The sequence below is a fragment of the Fukomys damarensis genome, unplaced genomic scaffold, assembly GCF_012274545.1.
Source record: "Fukomys damarensis isolate Sample0158 unplaced genomic scaffold, DMR_v1.0_HiC HiC_scaffold_24, whole genome shotgun sequence".
In the NCBI taxonomy this organism is placed as follows: domain Eukaryota; kingdom Metazoa; phylum Chordata; class Mammalia; order Rodentia; family Bathyergidae; genus Fukomys; species Fukomys damarensis.
In genome coordinates this window covers 8,665,950-8,685,065 of record NW_022900936.1, presented here as the reverse complement: position 1 = coordinate 8,685,065, position 19,116 = coordinate 8,665,950, and the positions used below count along the sequence as shown (strand labels likewise).

The 19,116-nt window shown below is 43.2% G+C and overlaps 1 protein-coding gene across 4 annotated transcripts in view; it reads left to right on the top strand.

The window, feature by feature from the left end:
- Positions 1-808: 808 nt before the first annotated feature.
- The window catches only part of Clic6 (chloride intracellular channel 6), a 54,594-nt gene continuing 36,286 nt past the window's right edge, over positions 809-19,116 (top strand). For 3 of the 4 annotated variants that reach the window (XR_004514240.1, XM_010611300.2, XM_033755927.1), the window contains exon 1: positions 14,322-15,539. Coding sequence is in view for 3 of the 4 variants with exons in the window: in XM_010611300.2 (XP_010609602.1) it covers positions 14,616-15,539 (924 nt within the window). In the remaining variant the exon portion in view is untranslated. Of the gene's footprint in view, positions 922-14,321; positions 15,540-19,116 lie in introns of those variants that run through there. The other variant, XM_010611301.2, reaches the window with a different exon arrangement.

Genomic DNA, 19,116 nt, shown 5'->3' with positions numbered 1-19,116 from the left:
CATACTTGGTGGCTGGTTGGCTGGGTGAGTGAGTAGGACACTGGAACCCTAAGAAGAAACATTGGCTGTGCAAATGATCCCCCAAATGGTTGGTCAATTTAGATAAGAAATCAAGTCAATTCAGCCAAGATTTCATTCATTCATGGAACAGATGGTTATGGAGAGCCTGCTGGATGCCCCAACACTGACTAAGTGCAGAGGAAACAATTTTGGACAAGAGACAGACTGCCTTCCTGGAACTTCTGATCTAGTGAGGAAATAGATGATCAACAAACAGAAAAATAGAGCAGGGTAAGAGGGTGGCGATGGGGTAGGAGGAGGATCAGGGAAGGTGGTGTTGGGGAGGTGACTTCATCAGGTATCTGCCTGATGTCATAATGTGAGCTATGTGGCCACGAGGTGGAGAGGATCAGGTAGGAGCCGGAGAACAGTGAGGAGGACACAGAGGCCGGGAGGGAGAGTAAAAGAACACCAGCTTATAGAAAGTTTCAAATTCCTGGAAGGTTTTCAGAGTTGATTCTAAGAGTAAAGTGAAGTCATTGGAGAGGGTAGCACAGGGCACAGATGTTATCCAGTTCACATTTTAAAGGGTGACTCAAGAGAGTTGGGGGTGTAGCTTTGTGGTAGAGCATAGGCTTAGCATGTACAAGGGTCTGGATTCAATCCCCAGCATCAGAAAACAAACGACAGAAATGCTGAAGTTGCTGGGCTAACACAGACTCTGGAGACAAGTGCGGAAGTGGGGGAAAGAGATGGGAGGCTCTTGGGGGTAGTGCAGGTGGAGAGGACCATCTCGTGATATAGGTGAATCAGCTCATTCTTTAGCTGCTGTGTGGACAATGGACTTCTGCGGGGTTCATTCAACTAACGATCTCTGTTGGTAGCCAAATACTGACTGCTAGACCTTTTCAGACAGTAATGGTAAGTAGTGACGTTCAGAGGATGCTTACTCTGTGTCAGGCATCCCTCTAAGTACAGTCAAATCTTGTTGTGTGTGATACTTATGTTCTCCAAACTCAAAAAGAGCACTGAATTTGTGAACATTGGAACCTTTGCTCCTAGCGAAAATAGAGGGTTAGGTTCCTGGGAGTCTCTTGTAGTAATTTTGTAAATTAATCAATGCATAAACTTGTTTTCTGTGTTTCTGTTTAAAGACACCTTAGTTAATATATTCTGTTGATTCATTATGTGACCTCATGTTTAACAGCACTAATAATTCCCATTTGGCCAAAGCTTATTTAACATATTTTTGTGGGTCAGGTGCATTATGGTTTTCTTGTACTCAGGGACACTAGACAGCGTTAGGCTTAAGGGCCATTTTTAAATGAAGTGCCACCAACAAAATGCACAAAAATATGCAAAACAAGGCACTAAATAGATTGGGAAAAGCACAACTGTTTGTAGTTTGAGTGCTGACACAGGAAGACAGAGCATCACCTTGCACCTGGGTGTGTGTGTTGGTCAACTCCAATTTCTTCTGCTGTGCACATTTATGTACCACAAAAGCAGTTGGAATCTTGATTTTAGAGTTCCAGGTGCTTACAGATGTAAAATAGGGTTGTGAATGTATACAATGCAAATGTATACAAATAAAAATGTGTTTGCAAGTAGGTAGGTCTGTGGGTAGTGAAGATTGATGGTACTTGGTATACTAACTTCCTAACTTCCCTGTGAGACAAACACCAATGGCTCATGCTGTGGAGGAGGACACTGTGGCCCAGAGGGCCTAAGTGACTTGGCCCAGGTTGTACAGCTGTTAAGAAGGAAGCCCAGGGCTCCCCACCAGAACCTCTCTGGTTGGCTTTCCTGTGTGCTGGGAGTGCCAGGCACACTGGACATCTCCAGGTTACTCAGTGTTTTTCAGCTTTCCAAGCCAAGATACCTTTGGCAGTAGGATCTTTCCAGAATGTCTTTTTATTATTTTTTTTTTCAGGCATCCATACACTGGCAGCTCTTACTTCCACTGTGCCTGTAAGGGCAACTGTTACCCAGCCAAAGACAGGAACTCAGATTCCATGGCTACCTATAGGTCCTGTTTTCCAGAACAAATAAACAAACAAGAAGACACACTCTGCTTAAAAACAAGATTTAACAGCAATGTTTGGAAGGCTGGCGGGGCACAGGGGTGCTGCTGGGGTGTCAGGCTCGTGGTGGCAAGAAAGGAGCCTGTAAACAGAGGGGGAAGAGTCTCCAGCCAGGGTGTTGCTGGGACTGCAGGCATCAGATCTTCTCCACTCCATGATCTCACCTGTCTGCACTAAAGGACTGTTAAGGAATGTTGAGTCATGAAAAGTAAGCTCTGATGTGTGAAGAGTGTTCTTTAGAGAACTATCTCTGAGGTGCTTTCAAGTTTTAGTATTCTGTGAGAGTGCGAGGTGTTTATCATGGACCTGCCATGTGGGTGGTATGTGCTTGTTTGGTAGATCACACCTGGTTGGCCGGTGGCAAAGTTCAAATCCTATCCCTGGGGGCAAGGAACCTTGGGAAATTCCTAGCACCTACAATCATAGCTCCAATTCCTTTTTCCCTCGGAGTTGAGATCCATTTGTTGCCTATTCTTCTGTTCACTCAGTTAACAAGGATGCTGCTCCCTGTCATTCTCCTAAAATCAACTTTAATACTATTAATATAAAGATTTATTAGCAGTACATGATTGCAATAGATATGAGTATCATTTGTTTTGCGGAGTTGGTACATAAACATATTGCTTCTTGATCATTTTTACTCCATTTCTCTACTCTTTTTTCTCTTTCTTCCTACAGATTCCCTTCCTATCTCTCTCTCTCTCTTTTTTTTTTTTTGGTACCTGGGATCAAACTTGGGCCCTTGCGAGGCAGGCACCAGAACCACTGAGCTAAATCCCCAAATCCCCAGCCCTCCCTTCCTGTCTCTATAAGGTCTATCTTTGTGCTTCCTACCATCTTGATTTGATTTTGCTCTTTATTTATATTTTGAGTTTCTTAGATAATAGGAACCATGCAGTATTTAACCTGATGCATCTGATCTATTTCACTTAGCATTATAGTCTCAAGGTGCATCCATTTTCCTAAAAATGACTCGAATTTATTCTTCTTTATGGCTGAGTAGTACTCCATTGTATTATATGCCACATTTTCTTTATCCATCCATCTATTGGATGGATAGTGCTGCATTGCAAGATTGTGAGTTGTACCTCCCACACAGATATGCATGTACTACTCTAATATGATGTCTTTAAGTCCTTCATGAAGATACCCAGAATAGATACAACTGGCACAAATGGAATTTCTATTAGTTTTCGAAGAATCTCCATAGTAGCTGTGCTAGTTTGCATTCCTACCTGCAACATGGGAGGATTCCTTTTTCCCCACAACCTGGCAAACATTTGTTGTTTTTTTGAGTCCTTGATGATAACCAACCTTACTGGAGTAAGACAGAATCTCAGTGTTGTTTTGATTTGCATTTCTATAGCAGCCAAAGATGCTGAACATTTCTTCATGTACATATTGGCAATATGTACTTCTAGAAACCAACTTTAAATGAACAAGATGTTTTATCTTGTTTTTGGCAGTCATACCTATAATAGAGTAATGGAGAAGTGGTCAAAAACCTGATTCGGGTTGTAGTAAAGGAAATACAGAGTGGCTTACCGTGCTAGGTACATTGGTAATGGACATAAATGCTTTGTCAGGTGGATAATTATATAATAAATAATTATGTCTAATTTATTTACATTAAGTTATTCTACCTGAGGTTTTATCCAATAAAGCAATGCAAATTAATTAATATTATAAAGCCAAACCTTCACGTTGTTTTATTCCCCATATTAAGTCAGCATACTTGTGAGATTTTATTTTATTGTTGTTGTGGTGGTGGTGGTTTTAAGTCCCCTCCCTGTTCTCTCGCTCTCCCTTTTCTCTATCGCTTGGTTCCCTTCCCATTTGTAAAACATGTGCCGGGGATATAAGGTTTCTTTTTTTCTTTTTCCTCTTTATTTCTTGCATCTTTTTTTCCTCCTTTCAACCAATAGATTATTTTCTGGGTTCATCTGAAATGGAAAAAGAAACTTTATTGATAAAACTTAAGACTTGGTGGTGTACCTTTTGCTTTTAAATTAAGCATTTTGTTTTCATGAAGACAACTTTGATTTCAGCCTACTTTGCTGTGTCTGATGTATTCTGGATTAAGAAATCTGATTACACATCAGGATGAATTTAAAATAAAGTCATGGACTCTAGTTGAGAGTCCAAGTTCATGTTTGAGAAGAGCTGGGCGTGGTGGCGCACACCTGTAATCCCAGCCCTCGGGAGGCTGAGATAGGTTAGCTGAGGATCACTGTGAGTTCGAGAGCAGCCTGGGCTACATAGTGAATTCCAGGTCAGTCTCCCTACATAGGGAGATTCTTGTCTCAAGGGAAGAACACTCATACTTAAGTGGTGAACTCAAATACATTTTGTTTTGTTTTGCTCTGAGAGACTTCGTTTGCTCTTTTTGCTTCAAATATATAAGATTTTAGATCCCAGAATACAGAATTTGAGTGGTGAATGACTTCCAGAGTCATCTGATGTAAGGTGATTACTCACCAAGGGAAAGGGACTTCTCAAGGTCACAGAACTCCTGTGCACACCTGTGTCTCAAGGACACTGTGTAAACAAAACCAAGATGGTGGCCACTGTAGACTCTGCTTTGAAGCCTTAATCTCTTTTTCGTCTACTTGGTTTGAGCTCAACAAAATTAGAAAGAAAACCCCAAATGTTAGTCTGCAACAGAATTATGAGCTAAACGATTTCACTTAAAGTGGACTGAATAAATGAACAGTCAAACATTTGGTCCCAAGAGTTTAAGAAATATAATTAGCAATAATAATTTAACACAATGTGGGCCTTCAGGGTATATTTAAGGATCTTCAAAGTAAACTGTAATTTAGATTATTGATGAAGAATGTCACCAGAGTGAACTATCAGAAACTCTACTATTTGGTTAACTTTTTCCTCTTTACTTCACTACCTCCTTTTCAGACACTCAACACATTTTTGTTCAAAATTGAGTTTGCGTTGAGCATAGTGCAAGATTGTATGGAACATACAAAAGAAAACAGAAGCCTTACTCGCTAGGTGAGTTCATGCTAGTATGACAGTATAATTCGTGGTTCACCCTGGGACAACTTTGAGAATGACAGAAGCTCTATAATCATGCTGCTAAGACCATGGGCATAATTTCTGGGACTTCCACAGGTTAAGTGGGCCAAAGGGCCATCCGGATTCTCTGTGACTTTTGCAGTTCTCAGTACATGCTTCTGTCAATATGTGAGAAGTCTGTTCTCCGAAACAATACTAACAAGGAGATCATGACATTGGCAGTGACAAGTTCATGAGAAGTATGATACACACAGTATCTGATTTAAAACTCGCAGTAGCAGTGGCTCCTTCTCTGTTCTGGATGAAAAACAGAATCAAGGTCACACAGTTAAACAGGACAAATCAGACATTTCCCTGATTTGTTTTAAATTGGGCAATCTGACCCAAGAATCCACTGATTCGGCTGTGATTGCAGCTTGTGTCCGTGCTGAGTAGTGTTCCACTGCCTTGATTTATGCTGTAAACGTGCTTCCAAACCTACTAAGCTTCCGATTTTGCAATCCATGCCTCCTAGCTGCAAATGTATTCTGTGCTGGACATCTTTCTCTGACTGAAATATATCTTAACTAGTAACTGAGCAAATTAGGAAGTGGGTTTGGAGCCACTTGCAGGTGAAAAGGATCAGATGTTTGAAGAAAAATCAGAGTGGGGGCTTTCACTCAGCCATAAAAGTACCCTGTGACCTAAATGTTATAGACACGTTACGTCCCAAGGGCTTTCTGAAAGAGGCAGACACCTGCCACAGAAAAAGGGGATCTCTGTGGAAGTGAATCTATTCTGGAAAAACAACAAAACTAACAAACCCTTGCATTGTTTCGAAGCCCTGGATGTCTGCTTTGTAATCGTAATTAGCCTGTATCATGACTCCTCATAGAATGGTAGAGTTCTACAATTATTAAAATCATTATGATTAAAAGCTACTTAATTATCAAGACTTTTGCCTCTCGTGTGTGCCCACGCCTGCAGTGGTCACCTCTGTTTAACCCTCCCTGGTATTTAAATAGCTAATCTAGTGCTAGTGGCTCCGTTCACAGTATGCAATCTGCCAGTACCTTCACAGTGACCTTCACGACTCTGTTTGGTATTTCCTTTTGTTTTCCTTTATGTGAACTGATCTGGCCCTTGCTAATAATTAAGTGTTTGATGAAGTACTCACCAAAGTCAGTAGATAAGAATTTCTGTGAGCAGTGTGTCTTGTGACATTAGCTTGTCCACCAAAGTATAAAACTAACAGGGAAAAGTAATTGTGAAACTAGTTCAGATCGTTACATGTCTACGAAGTTGGGGGTTTAGCTCAGTGGTGGTGCTGCTGCCTGGCTCACAAGTGCAATAATCCAAGTTGGATACCCAGTACCAAAACAACAACAATAACAAAAATTTAATGAACTCCTATGAGGTGCTGGTTCTGTTCTAGGCAGATAAACAAAACCTCCTACTTTCATGCAATTACCATCCTAATGGAATGGATTGAGCAAAGAGAAAATAAATAAGTCAGACATAGATGCCTTCTATGGGGAAAAATAAGGTAGAGGAGGATGCCAGAGAACATGCTTTAAAACTGGGTGCCTAGGGAAAACAGCTTAGTCAGAGAGCTTTACCCAGTGGGATAAAGAAGTAAAACAGGAGGATATAGGGAGCATCCCAGGTATACAAATATCCATCAAGTTCTAGGAACAACAGAGAGGCTACTGTACTAGGAGCCAGGGAATTGGACCTTGGTTCCCTTTATCTTCAGGGGACAGATTCCAAGACTGAACCATAACATATATGATGTTTATGCTCTAAATGTCATTCCTCTATGCAATTTTTCTATGATAAAGTTTAATCTGCAAATTAAGCACTGTAAATGATTAACAACAATAACTTTGGGACCAAGAGTTATCAAATAGAAGCACTGCAAACCTCATCAGAAGGTGCCTTGATAGACAAGCCAGCTACTAAGTGACTCACAAGTGGATAGCATTCACAGTGTGGATACTCTGGACAAAAGGATAGATAGTTCATGCCCTGGACTGGGCCTAGCAGAAAGACTCCATGATTCGTCATTTGACTCAGGAGGATGTGCAATTTAAAACATAAGAATTGCTTATTTTTGGAATTTCTTTGTAATATTTCCTGAGTGCAGCTGATTGAAGTTAACTGAAAAATGAAAACTCCAGATAAGGAGGATGATTGTAATAGGAAATTAGGCCAGGAAGAGAATGGGGTTGCAAGATTTTATATGACCTCATGCTTTATGAATAAGGGTTCCCTCTTTGGTATGAGACAGGAAGACTTAAAAATATTACATGCCTAGAAGTGGCACAGTAAGACTAGACGGTATCTAAGCTACATATGAGGTAGAGAGCAGAAGGTAGAAGGCTCAAGGCAAAGCAGGAGCCAGCGAGAAAATGATGGCAGTTATTTGGCGGCGGCAGCATGGTAGCAATTGAGGTAGAGAAGAGGTCAGATTATGGTTTTATTTTCATTCATTAATTAAATTTTTGTGGGGCTAGGAAGTGACTTACATTAGCTGTGTTTGGTACCGATTCAATGAGGCTATTAAATGGCTGCTGTCATACTTTGAGTTGACTTTTTCTTCCATTTTTATATGGAACCCAATCAAATCAAGTCACTGAATGTTGTTTACTAGTGAGATCTGCACGACTCTTGTTTTAGCGAAGGTTGATGGGGTCTAGAGGAATTGTTACCATTAAAGCCTAGGTTTAAAGATGCTTTGGTCTTAGTTATTTCACCTAGCACAAAGTCTGCACTTGAACTGAGTACTGTGTGTGAGCTCCAGTTCAGAACAGTTAAAATAGCAGTTACAACGGTCTAGGAGGAATTGGGATGCTGGCTCTGAGCCTAATATCAAGCGATTCTGAGGGATTCTGCAGCCAATATCAGCACCACGTGGGAAGTGCTTCTCATTGTATTTAAGAACTGGAGACAACAGGATTTAACTGGCAGGTTGGATGTGGGGTCTGAGGGGAAAAAATGAAGGGTTTCAGTATTTGTGTCTGCACACACTGATATACATACATATGTGTCTATATAGTGCCTCATATTATACAAAATTGTTTGTTTTTATTGTTTAGTTATTTATTTTCACTCTCTTCCAGAGCTCTGTAGAGGGAGGGACTTTCTCAGTCTTGTTCATAGTTGTATTCTTAGTGTCTAGAACAATCTGTCTCTTTCTCCCCTCTCAGTAGGAAGCCAATGTTCAGTTATAGATCGTGTGACTATATGAAAGTCATGAAGAGCTCCATTTTCTCTGTCTTTCACATTTTCAGTGTCGAGCCTGTATTCATTTGAAAATAAATTTAAGCTGCACAAAATAGAAGTTTTATGAAATTATATAATATAAAAACTAAACTAGCTTATTGAGACTGTCACTTTAAAAAGTGAGTCTACCTTCCGCAGGCAGAATAATGCTACTCTGTGAGCATTAGTCAATGTGAGTAAAGTAATTTGAACCCTTTTAAATGAAAGGGAACTAGAACTTTTGCAAAAGGGAAGAGGACGTAAAGATGGAGGAGAAGAGGGAAAAGGGAGGGGATAAAAAGAATGAAGGTGTTCACATGCACAATTCCCCACAATGAATGTAAGTATCATGTACTGCAAATATGGACCCATAAAAGATAAAATAAAATGGTGGATCTGAAGCTTATAAAATAAAACAGGTTTGTACATACAGGGCCAGTTGCCAGGACAGAACAGAATTTATTAGCTGTTTTCCTACAAGGATAGTACCAGGACCAGGTCTCAACCAACTAGGCAACAGCTTGGGAGGCGAACAATTCACAAAGAGGTTTTCCTCGAGGCACCAACTCTCCTATAGTCAGGACATTTCTATCAAATCGCTTGAGTTAAAGTTCGTGGAACCTTATTACTTGCACAAGTATGTGGTTTTAATTTGATTCTTTGGTGACCATCGGCTTGTTATTGACATGAAATTATACATGTAAGTAGTCTCATACCTTCTCAAGCAGCACAAATAGACCTGGAGCCCTTCAGAGGTTCATGGGCCCATAAGCCCTTATATACCTTTCAAAATTCGAATCAAAAAGCTCTGAATATTGAAATGTTTGATCACAGGGTGATATGTTGGGTAAGGTCGTGTGCACTGTGAGCACTCCAGCATCTTTCTCAGGATTAGGTGTTCAGAAACATGTCTGGCCTTGCAGCATTTGCTTAAGGGACTGTAAAACTGTACTGTGTTCGTTGTTTGGGGCTGAGTATGTTGGCTTGATCCTCAAGAGATAATGCCATTCACAGGTAACTGGATGCACCTAGAGCCCGTAATACTAAGTGAAACGGAATAAAGACACACAAGCTTAAATATCACATGGTTTCTCTTACACGAGAAACTCAATATCTGTTTTCTAACTTATTACAGATATATATATAGCATATATTTAGTAAATTAGAAGATAGATAAATACAAAGTACAGAGATCTTTTTCAAATGGATGAGGGAGCAAGAGATGGATGGAATGAGGGGAGAGGGGCAAAAGGGATGGAAAAAAATTAAAGGGAAAATGTTGAAAACAGAGCTTTTGCAAATGGGAAGAGTTGCAAGGAGTTGAGAGGGAAAGAAAGGAGTAAGGGATTAAAAAAGGACTTCATATGTGTTATGTACACCTGCAATTCTCTATGATAAATGTAGTCATTATGTACTGCAAACAAGGACTGATAAAAAGAGACAATGGTGACAGCCGCTTTCCTGCCCTGGTGAACGCAGCAGGATTCTTTGTCTGGGTACCTGGAACTTCTGCAGAGCAGGGTCTGTGTCTAGTGTGTCTATCTAGCTCACCTGTGTGGGGTATAGCTCACCTGTGCTTGAGTAGTTGCTGCTTTGTGACATCTTCTCAAAGATGTGGCTTCTGGCCTCTTCCTTCCTGGGGCGAGCACAACTTTGGAGAAAGGTGACTAGAAGCTCAATGTCAATTTCCTTAGTCCTTTTTGGGCTGCTCTGATAGATGGTCATAAGCTAGATAATTGATAAAGAAAAGAGGGCCGGGGATTTAGCTCAGCGGTTCGGTGGCCTGCCTCGCAAGTGCAAGGACCTGAGTTCAATCCCCGGTACCAAAAAGAAAAAGAAAAGAGGGCGGGGGATTTAGCTCAGCGGTTCGGTGGCCTGCCTCGCAAGTGCAAGGACCTGAGTTCAATCCCCGGTACCAAAAAGAAAAAGAAAAGAGATTAATTTCTCACAGTTTTGGGGGCTGGGAAGCCCAATATCAAGGTGTGGGCATCTGGCTGTGCCATTATTTGGAGAAAGGCACCAGATAGAGCTGGGGAGTGGGGTGAAGAGTGTGCTAATGCCACTAATGAGATCTTGGGGATCCACTCACATTACCTCATGCAACCCCAGTTACCTGTCAAGACCCCATCTCCAAATACCATCAACCCATGAAGGTGAGGTTTAAGTTTCCAACACAATGAATTTTAGGGGATACATTGAAACCGCAGCACCCATCATACACCAGTTCTCTGTTTAATATCCTTGCCAGCATTTTTATAGTAACCATTCTAATCGGGATTAGATGGCATATCACTGTGATTTGATTTACATTTCCCTGATAGCTAATGATACTGAGCATTTTTCTCGTTTTGTTTTTTTTTTTAGCCATTTGTTTTCCTTCTTTTGTTAATTATCTCTTCAAGTCATATGCCTGTTTTTATTTGATTATTTGGTGGCTTGGTTAAGTTGTTTTTGAGCTCTTTATATATCCTCGATATTAACCCTGTCAGCTGAATAGATGAGAATTAGAAGGAGGCACCACGGTAAATGGGCCAGGGTGTCACTTCAAGCCACATCCAAGAAGTCTCCAACTCTAATAATAAAAGCAAAACCCCTCGTGGATGTGACGAGCTAAAATATCTCAGAGCAGCACAAATCTGTTAAGAGCCTCACAAGTCAAAGCAGTCTTGAGAGAGCCAGGATCCCCATCGCCCATCACATTTAGATGGCACCCTGTTGGATAACCCAGTTCCTTATCGCAACGCACAGGTTCCAGCCTGAACCACAGTAGGCTTGCTGCATGATTTTCATCATAACTTCCTCTCTGTATATTTTGTCAGCATGTATTAACTGTGCATGTTAATGGGATTCAGTGTGATAATTCCATATGCACTGATCCAATATGCACTAATCAAATCCACCTACCTTTTCCCCACGTACCCTCCTTCCCAGGCTCCAGTGATTACTGCTCTACTTTCAGGTCAGTATTTTTTGGGGTCTTCCACCTATGAGACAGAATATGTGGCAAGTGTTTTCCTGTCTGGCTTACTTCACTTAACATAATGCCCTATAGTCCCATCCATTTGGCTGCAAATGACAAAATATAGCTAAGCATTTTCTTTACGTATCTGTGGATGCCCATCGAGGCTGATTATACATCTTGGAAATTATGAATAGTGCTGTAATAAATATGGTGGTGCAGGTATCTCTTTGGTATGCTACCTTCATCTTGCTTGGCTCTATACCTAGAAATAGAGCGACGAATCAATGTGGCAGATCTATTTTTAGCTTTTTAAGAAACCTCCATTCTATTTTCTATGCTGGCCATACTAATTTACATTCTTATTTGTAGTGTGTAAGAGTTCTTTTTTAAAAATCCTTGCCAGTATTTTTATAGCAGCCATTCTAATCAGGAGTAGATGGTGTATCATGTGATTTGATTTGCATTTCCCTGATAGCTAATGCTATTATTGAGCATTTTTTCACATATTTGTTAGCCATTTATATTCCTTCTTTCGATAATTGTCTCTTCAAGTCATATGCCTGTTTTTATTTGATTATTTGGTTGTTTGGTTAAGGTGGTTTTTTTGTTTTTTGTTTTGTTTTGTTTTAGTTCTTCATATATTCTAGATGTTCACCCTGTTGGCTGAACAGATGACCAATGTTTTCTCCCATTCTGTAGGTTGCCTCTTCACCCCATTGATTAGTTCCCTTGCTGTGCAGAAGCTTCTTGCTTTGACATAATCCCATCTGTTAATAGCAGCTTTTGTTTCTTGTATTTATGGGGTCCTATCCTTTTGGACAAATCATCTCAGGGCACGCCAGTATCTTGAAATGTTTCTCCTCAGTTTTAGATCTTACATTCAGGTCTTTGATTCATTTTTTGGGTTTTTGTCGTGAGTGATAGGGGTCAAATTGCAATTTTCTACATATGGATATCCAATTTTATCAGTATCGCTTATTGAAGAAGCTGTCCTTCCTCCTGTGCATGTTTCTGGTGACTTTTTCAAGAACCAGTCAGCTATAGTTGCATGGGCTTATTTCTGGAATCTCCATTGCATTCCATGGACCTGCATGTTGTTTTTATGCTAATATTGTACCATGTTGTTTTGTTACTACGGTTCCACATATATCTTAGAATCAGAAACTGTGATGCTTACAACTTTGTTCTTTTTGCTGAAGATTGTTTTGGTTATTTAGTTTTTTTGTACTTCCTTATGGATTTTATGTCTGTGTTTATTGCTTTGTGTAGTGTGGGCGTTTTAACAATATTAGTTCTTCAGATGATGAACATGAGATGTTTGCCATATTCTAGTGACTTCTTCACTTTCTTTCATCTCTGTTGTGTAATTTTCACTATCTGTTACTTCCATGGATAAGTTTGCTGTTAGTTATTTTATTTTTTGTAGGTGTTGTGACTGGTACTGCTTTTGTAATTTCTCATGCAGTAAATTTGTCATTGGTGTACAGAAGACCTAGTGATTTTTGCATGTCACTTTGTATTTTGCTACCTTACCAGATCTATCAGTTTCAATAGTCTGTTGATGAATTCTTTAGTGTTTTAATATATAGAATTACGTCATTACCAAACATGGGTAACTTGACTTTCTCCCTGCCTGTTTGCATGCCTTTTTATTTCTTTTTTCAGTCTAAGTGCTTCCACTGAAACTTCTAGCACTATATTGAATGAGAGGTAAGACATTCTTGTCTTGTTCCTGATCTTAGAGGAAATGCTTTCAGCTTTTTCCCATTCAGTAGGATGTTGGTGATGTTTGTCATATGTAACCTTTATTACTTTGTCATATGCTCTTAATGTAATTTGTTCAGGACTTTTATCATGAGAGGATGTTGAATTTATCACACTCTCTTCTGTATTTATTAAGAAAGTCATATATTTGTAATATTTCATTCTGTTGATATGATATAGTATATTTATTGATTTGCGTATGTTGAACCCTTCTTAAATTCCTGGAAAGGAAGTAGCTTCATTGTGGGAAATAATCTTGATGTGCTGTTGAATTTGACTTAGGTTTTATTGAGAATTTTTGTATCTGTTCATCAGGGATGTTGGTCTATAGCATTTCCCGACCCACCACCCCGTCCTTGTCTTTCATAAGAGAGTAACGCTAACCTTAGACTGAGTTTGGAAAGGTTCCTTCCCTTTAAATCCTATGGAGGGTGAGGGGATGTAGCTCAGTGGTTCCGCCACCTGCCTTGCAAGCTGGAAGAGTTTCAGAAGAACTTGGTGTTAGTTCTTTAAAGCATAACCTCCCTTTTGAAGAAGGTACGTGGTCTGTGATTTCAGAAGATCCCAGCGCTGCGAATTCCATACTTCCCTCTTTTATATCTTGGATTTTCTTCCCCTGCTTCCAGCTTCTCTGCCCCTCAACAACATCAAGGCCAAAGTGTACTGGTCAAGAGTTTAGAAAATGTAGGGAATCCACAGGATAAGCACAGGGACCAAGGAGGTGAAGGATGTAAACTTCTCCCAGTGGGGGACTTTGGGTACTTATCACTCAGGGAGAGGCAGACCCTCATGCGCCACAGAGCCCTTTTGTGGTCAGAAAAAATGCCCACTTGGCTCCTTTGCTTTCTACAGGAGGACCTCTGGAACATGTCAGGAAGGCCCTAAATAGAAGGCCACAAGTCTCCCCTCCCCTGCTCCTCTCCCCAGGACTTACGCCCTTGCTGTTGGTCAAGAAGCTTAACCTAGCGAGGAACTTAATGTTGCACTTTTGGGCTAAGGTGGGAATTAGGTGTTTGAGTGCCAGATTGTGTGTAAATGGCTCTGGTACTTGAAGCTGTTCCAAACACCCAAGCGGCCAGGAAAACCAGACTTCATGAAAATCCACAAGGGCCAAGGAAAGGCGATTGGCCAGGCTCCCAGGCCACCCAAACACTAGGGGAGGAGGGGGAACAAACCCCGCCCAAGCCCCAGGGGATGGAGTTGGCACCAAGGACTTCTGATCAACTCTAGGACAGCGACTATCGCCCGGGAGCTTGAAAGAACGCTGAGAACCTCAGCCCTCTCTGGCCAGACCCTGCACCTCCAGGGCCCGCTCTGAAGACAGGGGTTCGGGTGGGATTCGGGAAGGAGCCCGAGAGAGAGGAGGAGCTCAAACACCTTAAGCCAGGGCCGAGCGGATTTCACCCTGCGGGAGACCTAGTGGACAGAGGCCGGAAGGGGCGTCCTCTGGCACCTTGCACCTCGCCCCTCGCCCGGCGCCACTGAGCAGTCCAGGAAGGGGCTCCGGGCAAAGACTGGGTTCTAGAGCCATGGCCCAGGCGGCGGAGCCAGAGGGCTGCGCTCCGGGTCCCCAGGGGCCGCCCGAGGACCCAGCGATTCTGGCGGCTGAATCGAAGGCAGAGGGGCAGGAGGCTGGAGAGGGCGCAGCAGCGGAGCCGGGCGGCGAGGAGACGCGCTCGGTGGAAGAGGAAGAAGGCGGCGGGCGGGATGCGGGGCTCGCGGGCGAGGGAGGGGGCCCGGAGGCAGAGACGCAGGGCTGGAGAGGGGCGCAGGGCTGGGAGGAGACCGGAGAGGGAGCCCTGGACCGCCCAGCGGTGCCCGCGGTGAAGGAGGCGGGCCGCGCCGAGCAGGTGGAAGAGGCCCCAGGGGAGGCTCAGGGGGACCCCGCGGAGGCGCACGGGGAAGCAGAGCGTGGGCTGGAGGAGCCACCGGAGCTCCGCCTAGACGCGCAGGGACCGGCCGGGGACAGCGTGGAAGCCGAGGCGCCGGCGGGAGGGCCGCGAGGGGAGGAGACCGAGCCCCGGGGCGGAGGGGAATGCGGCCCCCAGCCCCAGCCGGAGAGCACCGGGCCCGGCCCCGGGGAGCCTGGGGAGGCTGCGGGGGAGGACGGGGTGCCCGAGACCGGGTCCCCGGGGGCAGAGGAGTCAGGGGATGCGGTCCTCGGGGATGCGAGGGCAGACGCTGGAGAGAATGGTGACCCGGGAGGGCTCCGGGGGGAGAGCGGGGAGGAGGAAGGGAAGGCAGAGCCGAGCCCCGAGGGACCCCGCGAGGGAGCCACACTGGGGGGCGAGGAGCAGCCCCCCAACGGCAGCGGTGATGGGGAGGCGGCCGAGCCTGGGGAGCCGCAGCCCCAGCTCAGCAACCACCTGGCCAAAGAGTGCAGCCCCCAGGATGGCGAGATGGCCCCGGAGGGGGACCCGGGACAGGAGCACGACATCACCCTCTTCGTCAAAGTAAGTGTCCCTGCCCCTAATCTCAGGATACCTCCTTCCCGTTCAGATTCTCAGATCCAGGAGGGACCCTCGCAGAGTGTGCTTCCCCCACCCCGCAATAATTGTCACCGGGTAATTCTGCCCGCTAGACGGTAGGCAGGGTTTCCAGAGATCTCAGGAGCATTTGGGGGAACACTTGACAGTTTGGAAGGCAGGAGTTTGGGATGAGGGCTGTCAGAGTGCGGCCCTTGGACCATCACTCCACTGTCCTTTGTCCTGAAAATCCTAACTCACCCTCCCGGGCTGGAAGTGATTAAATAAAGAACTAAGTGGAAACAACAAAAAGCAAAGCGACTCGCCCTATTAGTGTTCAAAGGGTTATCCTTCTTTTTTTGGCCACAGGAAGCTCTAATCCTTGAAGAGAAAAAGAAAATGGGAATAGGTAGGTTCCATGTGAAAACTATCCCGGATACTCAAATTCCCCAGGCCCAGAGGTGGCCAGCACATTCAATTCCGAAAAGGCATTCCAGTTTCAGAGCTGGACATGTGTGTCCAGGAGAAAAGTGGACGCTTAATGACACATGATTGTGTTTGCCCAGCGTTTTAACCTTTACTTTGGAGCAATGCTGGATGCTGGTGACTTGAACATCAGCTGGCTGTGATTGGCCTCACTGTGTCTGGAAGAAAGTAGTGCTTTGTCTTGTGCAGGAGTCTGTAGGGACGTGGCAGAGGAAGTTTTGAGTTTAGGCATTTTTACAAGGCATCAAAGACACGCAGACAGATTCAAGCAGCCTCTCATACCAAGAGCTTTGTTAAAGAAAAAAAGAAAAGGCTCTTTCTGAAGACTTTTGCCTAGGCCCAGGGAAGTGGACATAATAAGGTAAAGAATGTGCATTGCACATTGAATCATAATCCTTCTAAAATCCTTGCAGGCTTATAGGAGCCAGTTATGGCCTAAATCTCCTTGGCTGAAATGTAGACAAATCCTAAGTATAGAAAAAAATGATGCCAAAGTAATCACCATTAGAATTTTCAGAAGTGTCTGAGTGGCCAGGAGCTTAGGGTGGAGTGGGCGTGTATTTCTGTGAGAAGGCTGCTGTTCCTACTATTTTTAGGGCCCTTGGACAAGGTATAGTGATCTATTGGGAAACCCCCTGATGGTACAACCCCTTTAGAGGTTTCGGGAAGAATTGGGGTACCTGCTGCTGGGTGGTTCCAGACCGTTTGGTTGAAGGAAGTTCCTATTGCCGGGGTTGAATGGCTTCACAGTTTGTGCAAAGGGCCTCATGTGACAGCTGCGAGATGCAGTAACAGGTTCCTAACTCAACCCCCTGCCTCCTGCTTCAATGCTGGCTCCGCTTCCATCCAGTCCCTTGGAAATAACGAGTGAGGCAGGAAAAAGATCTGGTCATTTTGTCTCTTAGTGTATCGTTCTTCAGTTGGTTATTGCAGAGTTTCAAGGAAACCCGACTTTCAGAGCCAGGCACAAGCCCTTTGGTTTGTTATTCCTGCCTCTTATCTCTCTGGCCTTCCCTTGGCATTGCTGGGGGTCCCCCATCCATGGCACCCCAGTACTGCTGTGCCAGCCATAGCAAAGGACTTCCTGTTTCTTGAGGGAGCCGTGGGACAGTCTGGGTTGAGTGTCGATGTTCTGTCCATGTTCCACTCACACACGGCAGTGTCCTTTGGGTGCTTCATCTCTCACTTGTCCGTGTGAAGTTCACTATTATCTTTCCAGTGTGGACTGCACTGTGGTGAAGGATTGAGTGGGTGGCTGGCTGCCTGTAAGAGTACAGTGCGCTAATCCAGAACATAGTTATTTGAGCCAATAGGTTTGGAATCAAATCCTGGCTCTGTATTTTTCTTGCTGTGTGACCTTGGGTGAATTACTTGACCTCTCTGTACCTTTGTTATCTCAGTGATTAAGCTGGGACAGTCATAGTACCTACCTGGAAGGTTCTTGTGAGGATTCAAGAATAGGTTATATAAAGCACTGAGAGTGAAGTCTAATTTAAGTAAGCATAGAGTAAGTGCTGGTGCTTATTGCTGTTTCTGCTCAATTCACAGGAGATTTCATTGATTCTGCAGTTTTCTGCCCATTCCACTCTGCCATTTTTTAAGGGGAAATCCCTCTATGTATCTCATTACCTCCATTCTCTGGGATGAGAATGTTAGAAAAAGTAAAAACGGCTTGTTTTCATGATACTATTTGGTAGTAGTCAGTGTTGTCTCCAAAGGCCGGGGTATAAGAACATGGCAACTTATCTGCGAGGTGCAGTTGGGGGCTGACTCCATGCTCAGTTGTCAATATATTTTTCTTTAAGGAAGCAAATAAGTCCCCAAGCTGTGAGATCGGCTAACTTCTGCGGTTCTCTTAACTGTGCCTCATCTTAGTAAGGGACCTCACTTCCCTCTTTAAAAACAAAGAAACAGAAACAAAAGACCTTAAGGAAACAAGCAGAAAACGTTTATGCTGCTGATTTTTCAACGTCTCCCCCCACCCCTTGGTACCAGAGATTGAATTCAGGACCTGTGCCCTTGGCTGCGTCTCCAGAGGGGTTTGCTAAATTGCTAACTTGCCTACTCTAGGTTCGCAGTTACCTTCTTCGACCTTCAACTTCCCCGAGGGCTGGGATTACAGGCATGTGCCATCATGCCTGGCTCCTAGTTTGTAACATTTGATTTAAAACCCTTCAATTAGGTCAGAGCAGGATTTCTTTGCTAGATCTAGCTGTGCCTAGGTTCCTTCTCAGACTCCATTTTAGGTGAATTCTGTTTTCCACAGTGGATGGCTGACCTGGGCTTTGTTAGGGCAAATGCTTAAAATTGGTTTTCTATGATGTAGTTGCCTCATAGAATTTACAGAGCTATTCCTTAAGGCGAGCACTACAATGTGTTTGTAAATATTCCTTTAGGCTTTGTATGACAGCCTCATAAACACACTTCAAATTAATTAGGCTACGTTCTATTTGTGAACTTTTAGCTTTTACTTTTTGTTGTTGTTGTTAGTACTAGAAATTGAAACCAGCATTATCACACTGATATCCTTAAAAAAAATTTTTTTTTTTTTTAATTTTGAGACAGGGTCTTGCTAAGTCACTAAGTTGCTGAGGGTGGAGTTAAATTTGGGATCCTCCTGCCTCAGTCTCCTAGAGCGCTAAGATTACAGACATGTGCTACCACACCTGGCCATTTCTTACTATGTTTTTAAAGGAATACATTGGTTATAAATAGACCAGAAAATAATGACTTACTAATGAGTAAAATGTAATAATAATAACTGCCTGAAACTGTTTTGTTTTTTTTTTATTTTAGCCACCTGGGAGATTATATCCCCCCTCTTTTTGACAATTGCCATGCTATTAATTTGTCATTTTGTTGTATTCTATAAGTAAGCAAGGGTGTACATTTTTTAGAGTCAGAACTAAATAGAGCAAGCCAATGAAGACCTTGAATTACTGTGTGGCAAATTAGTTGTTATTCATGCCTGTTTTTAGTTTTCTCAAAGAAGCATTAGCTACCTATCATCAAATTATAGTGTAACTTTGGAATATATTTTGTTAGAAAGATTCTTTCCTTCTCTTCCTCTTCCCTTTCT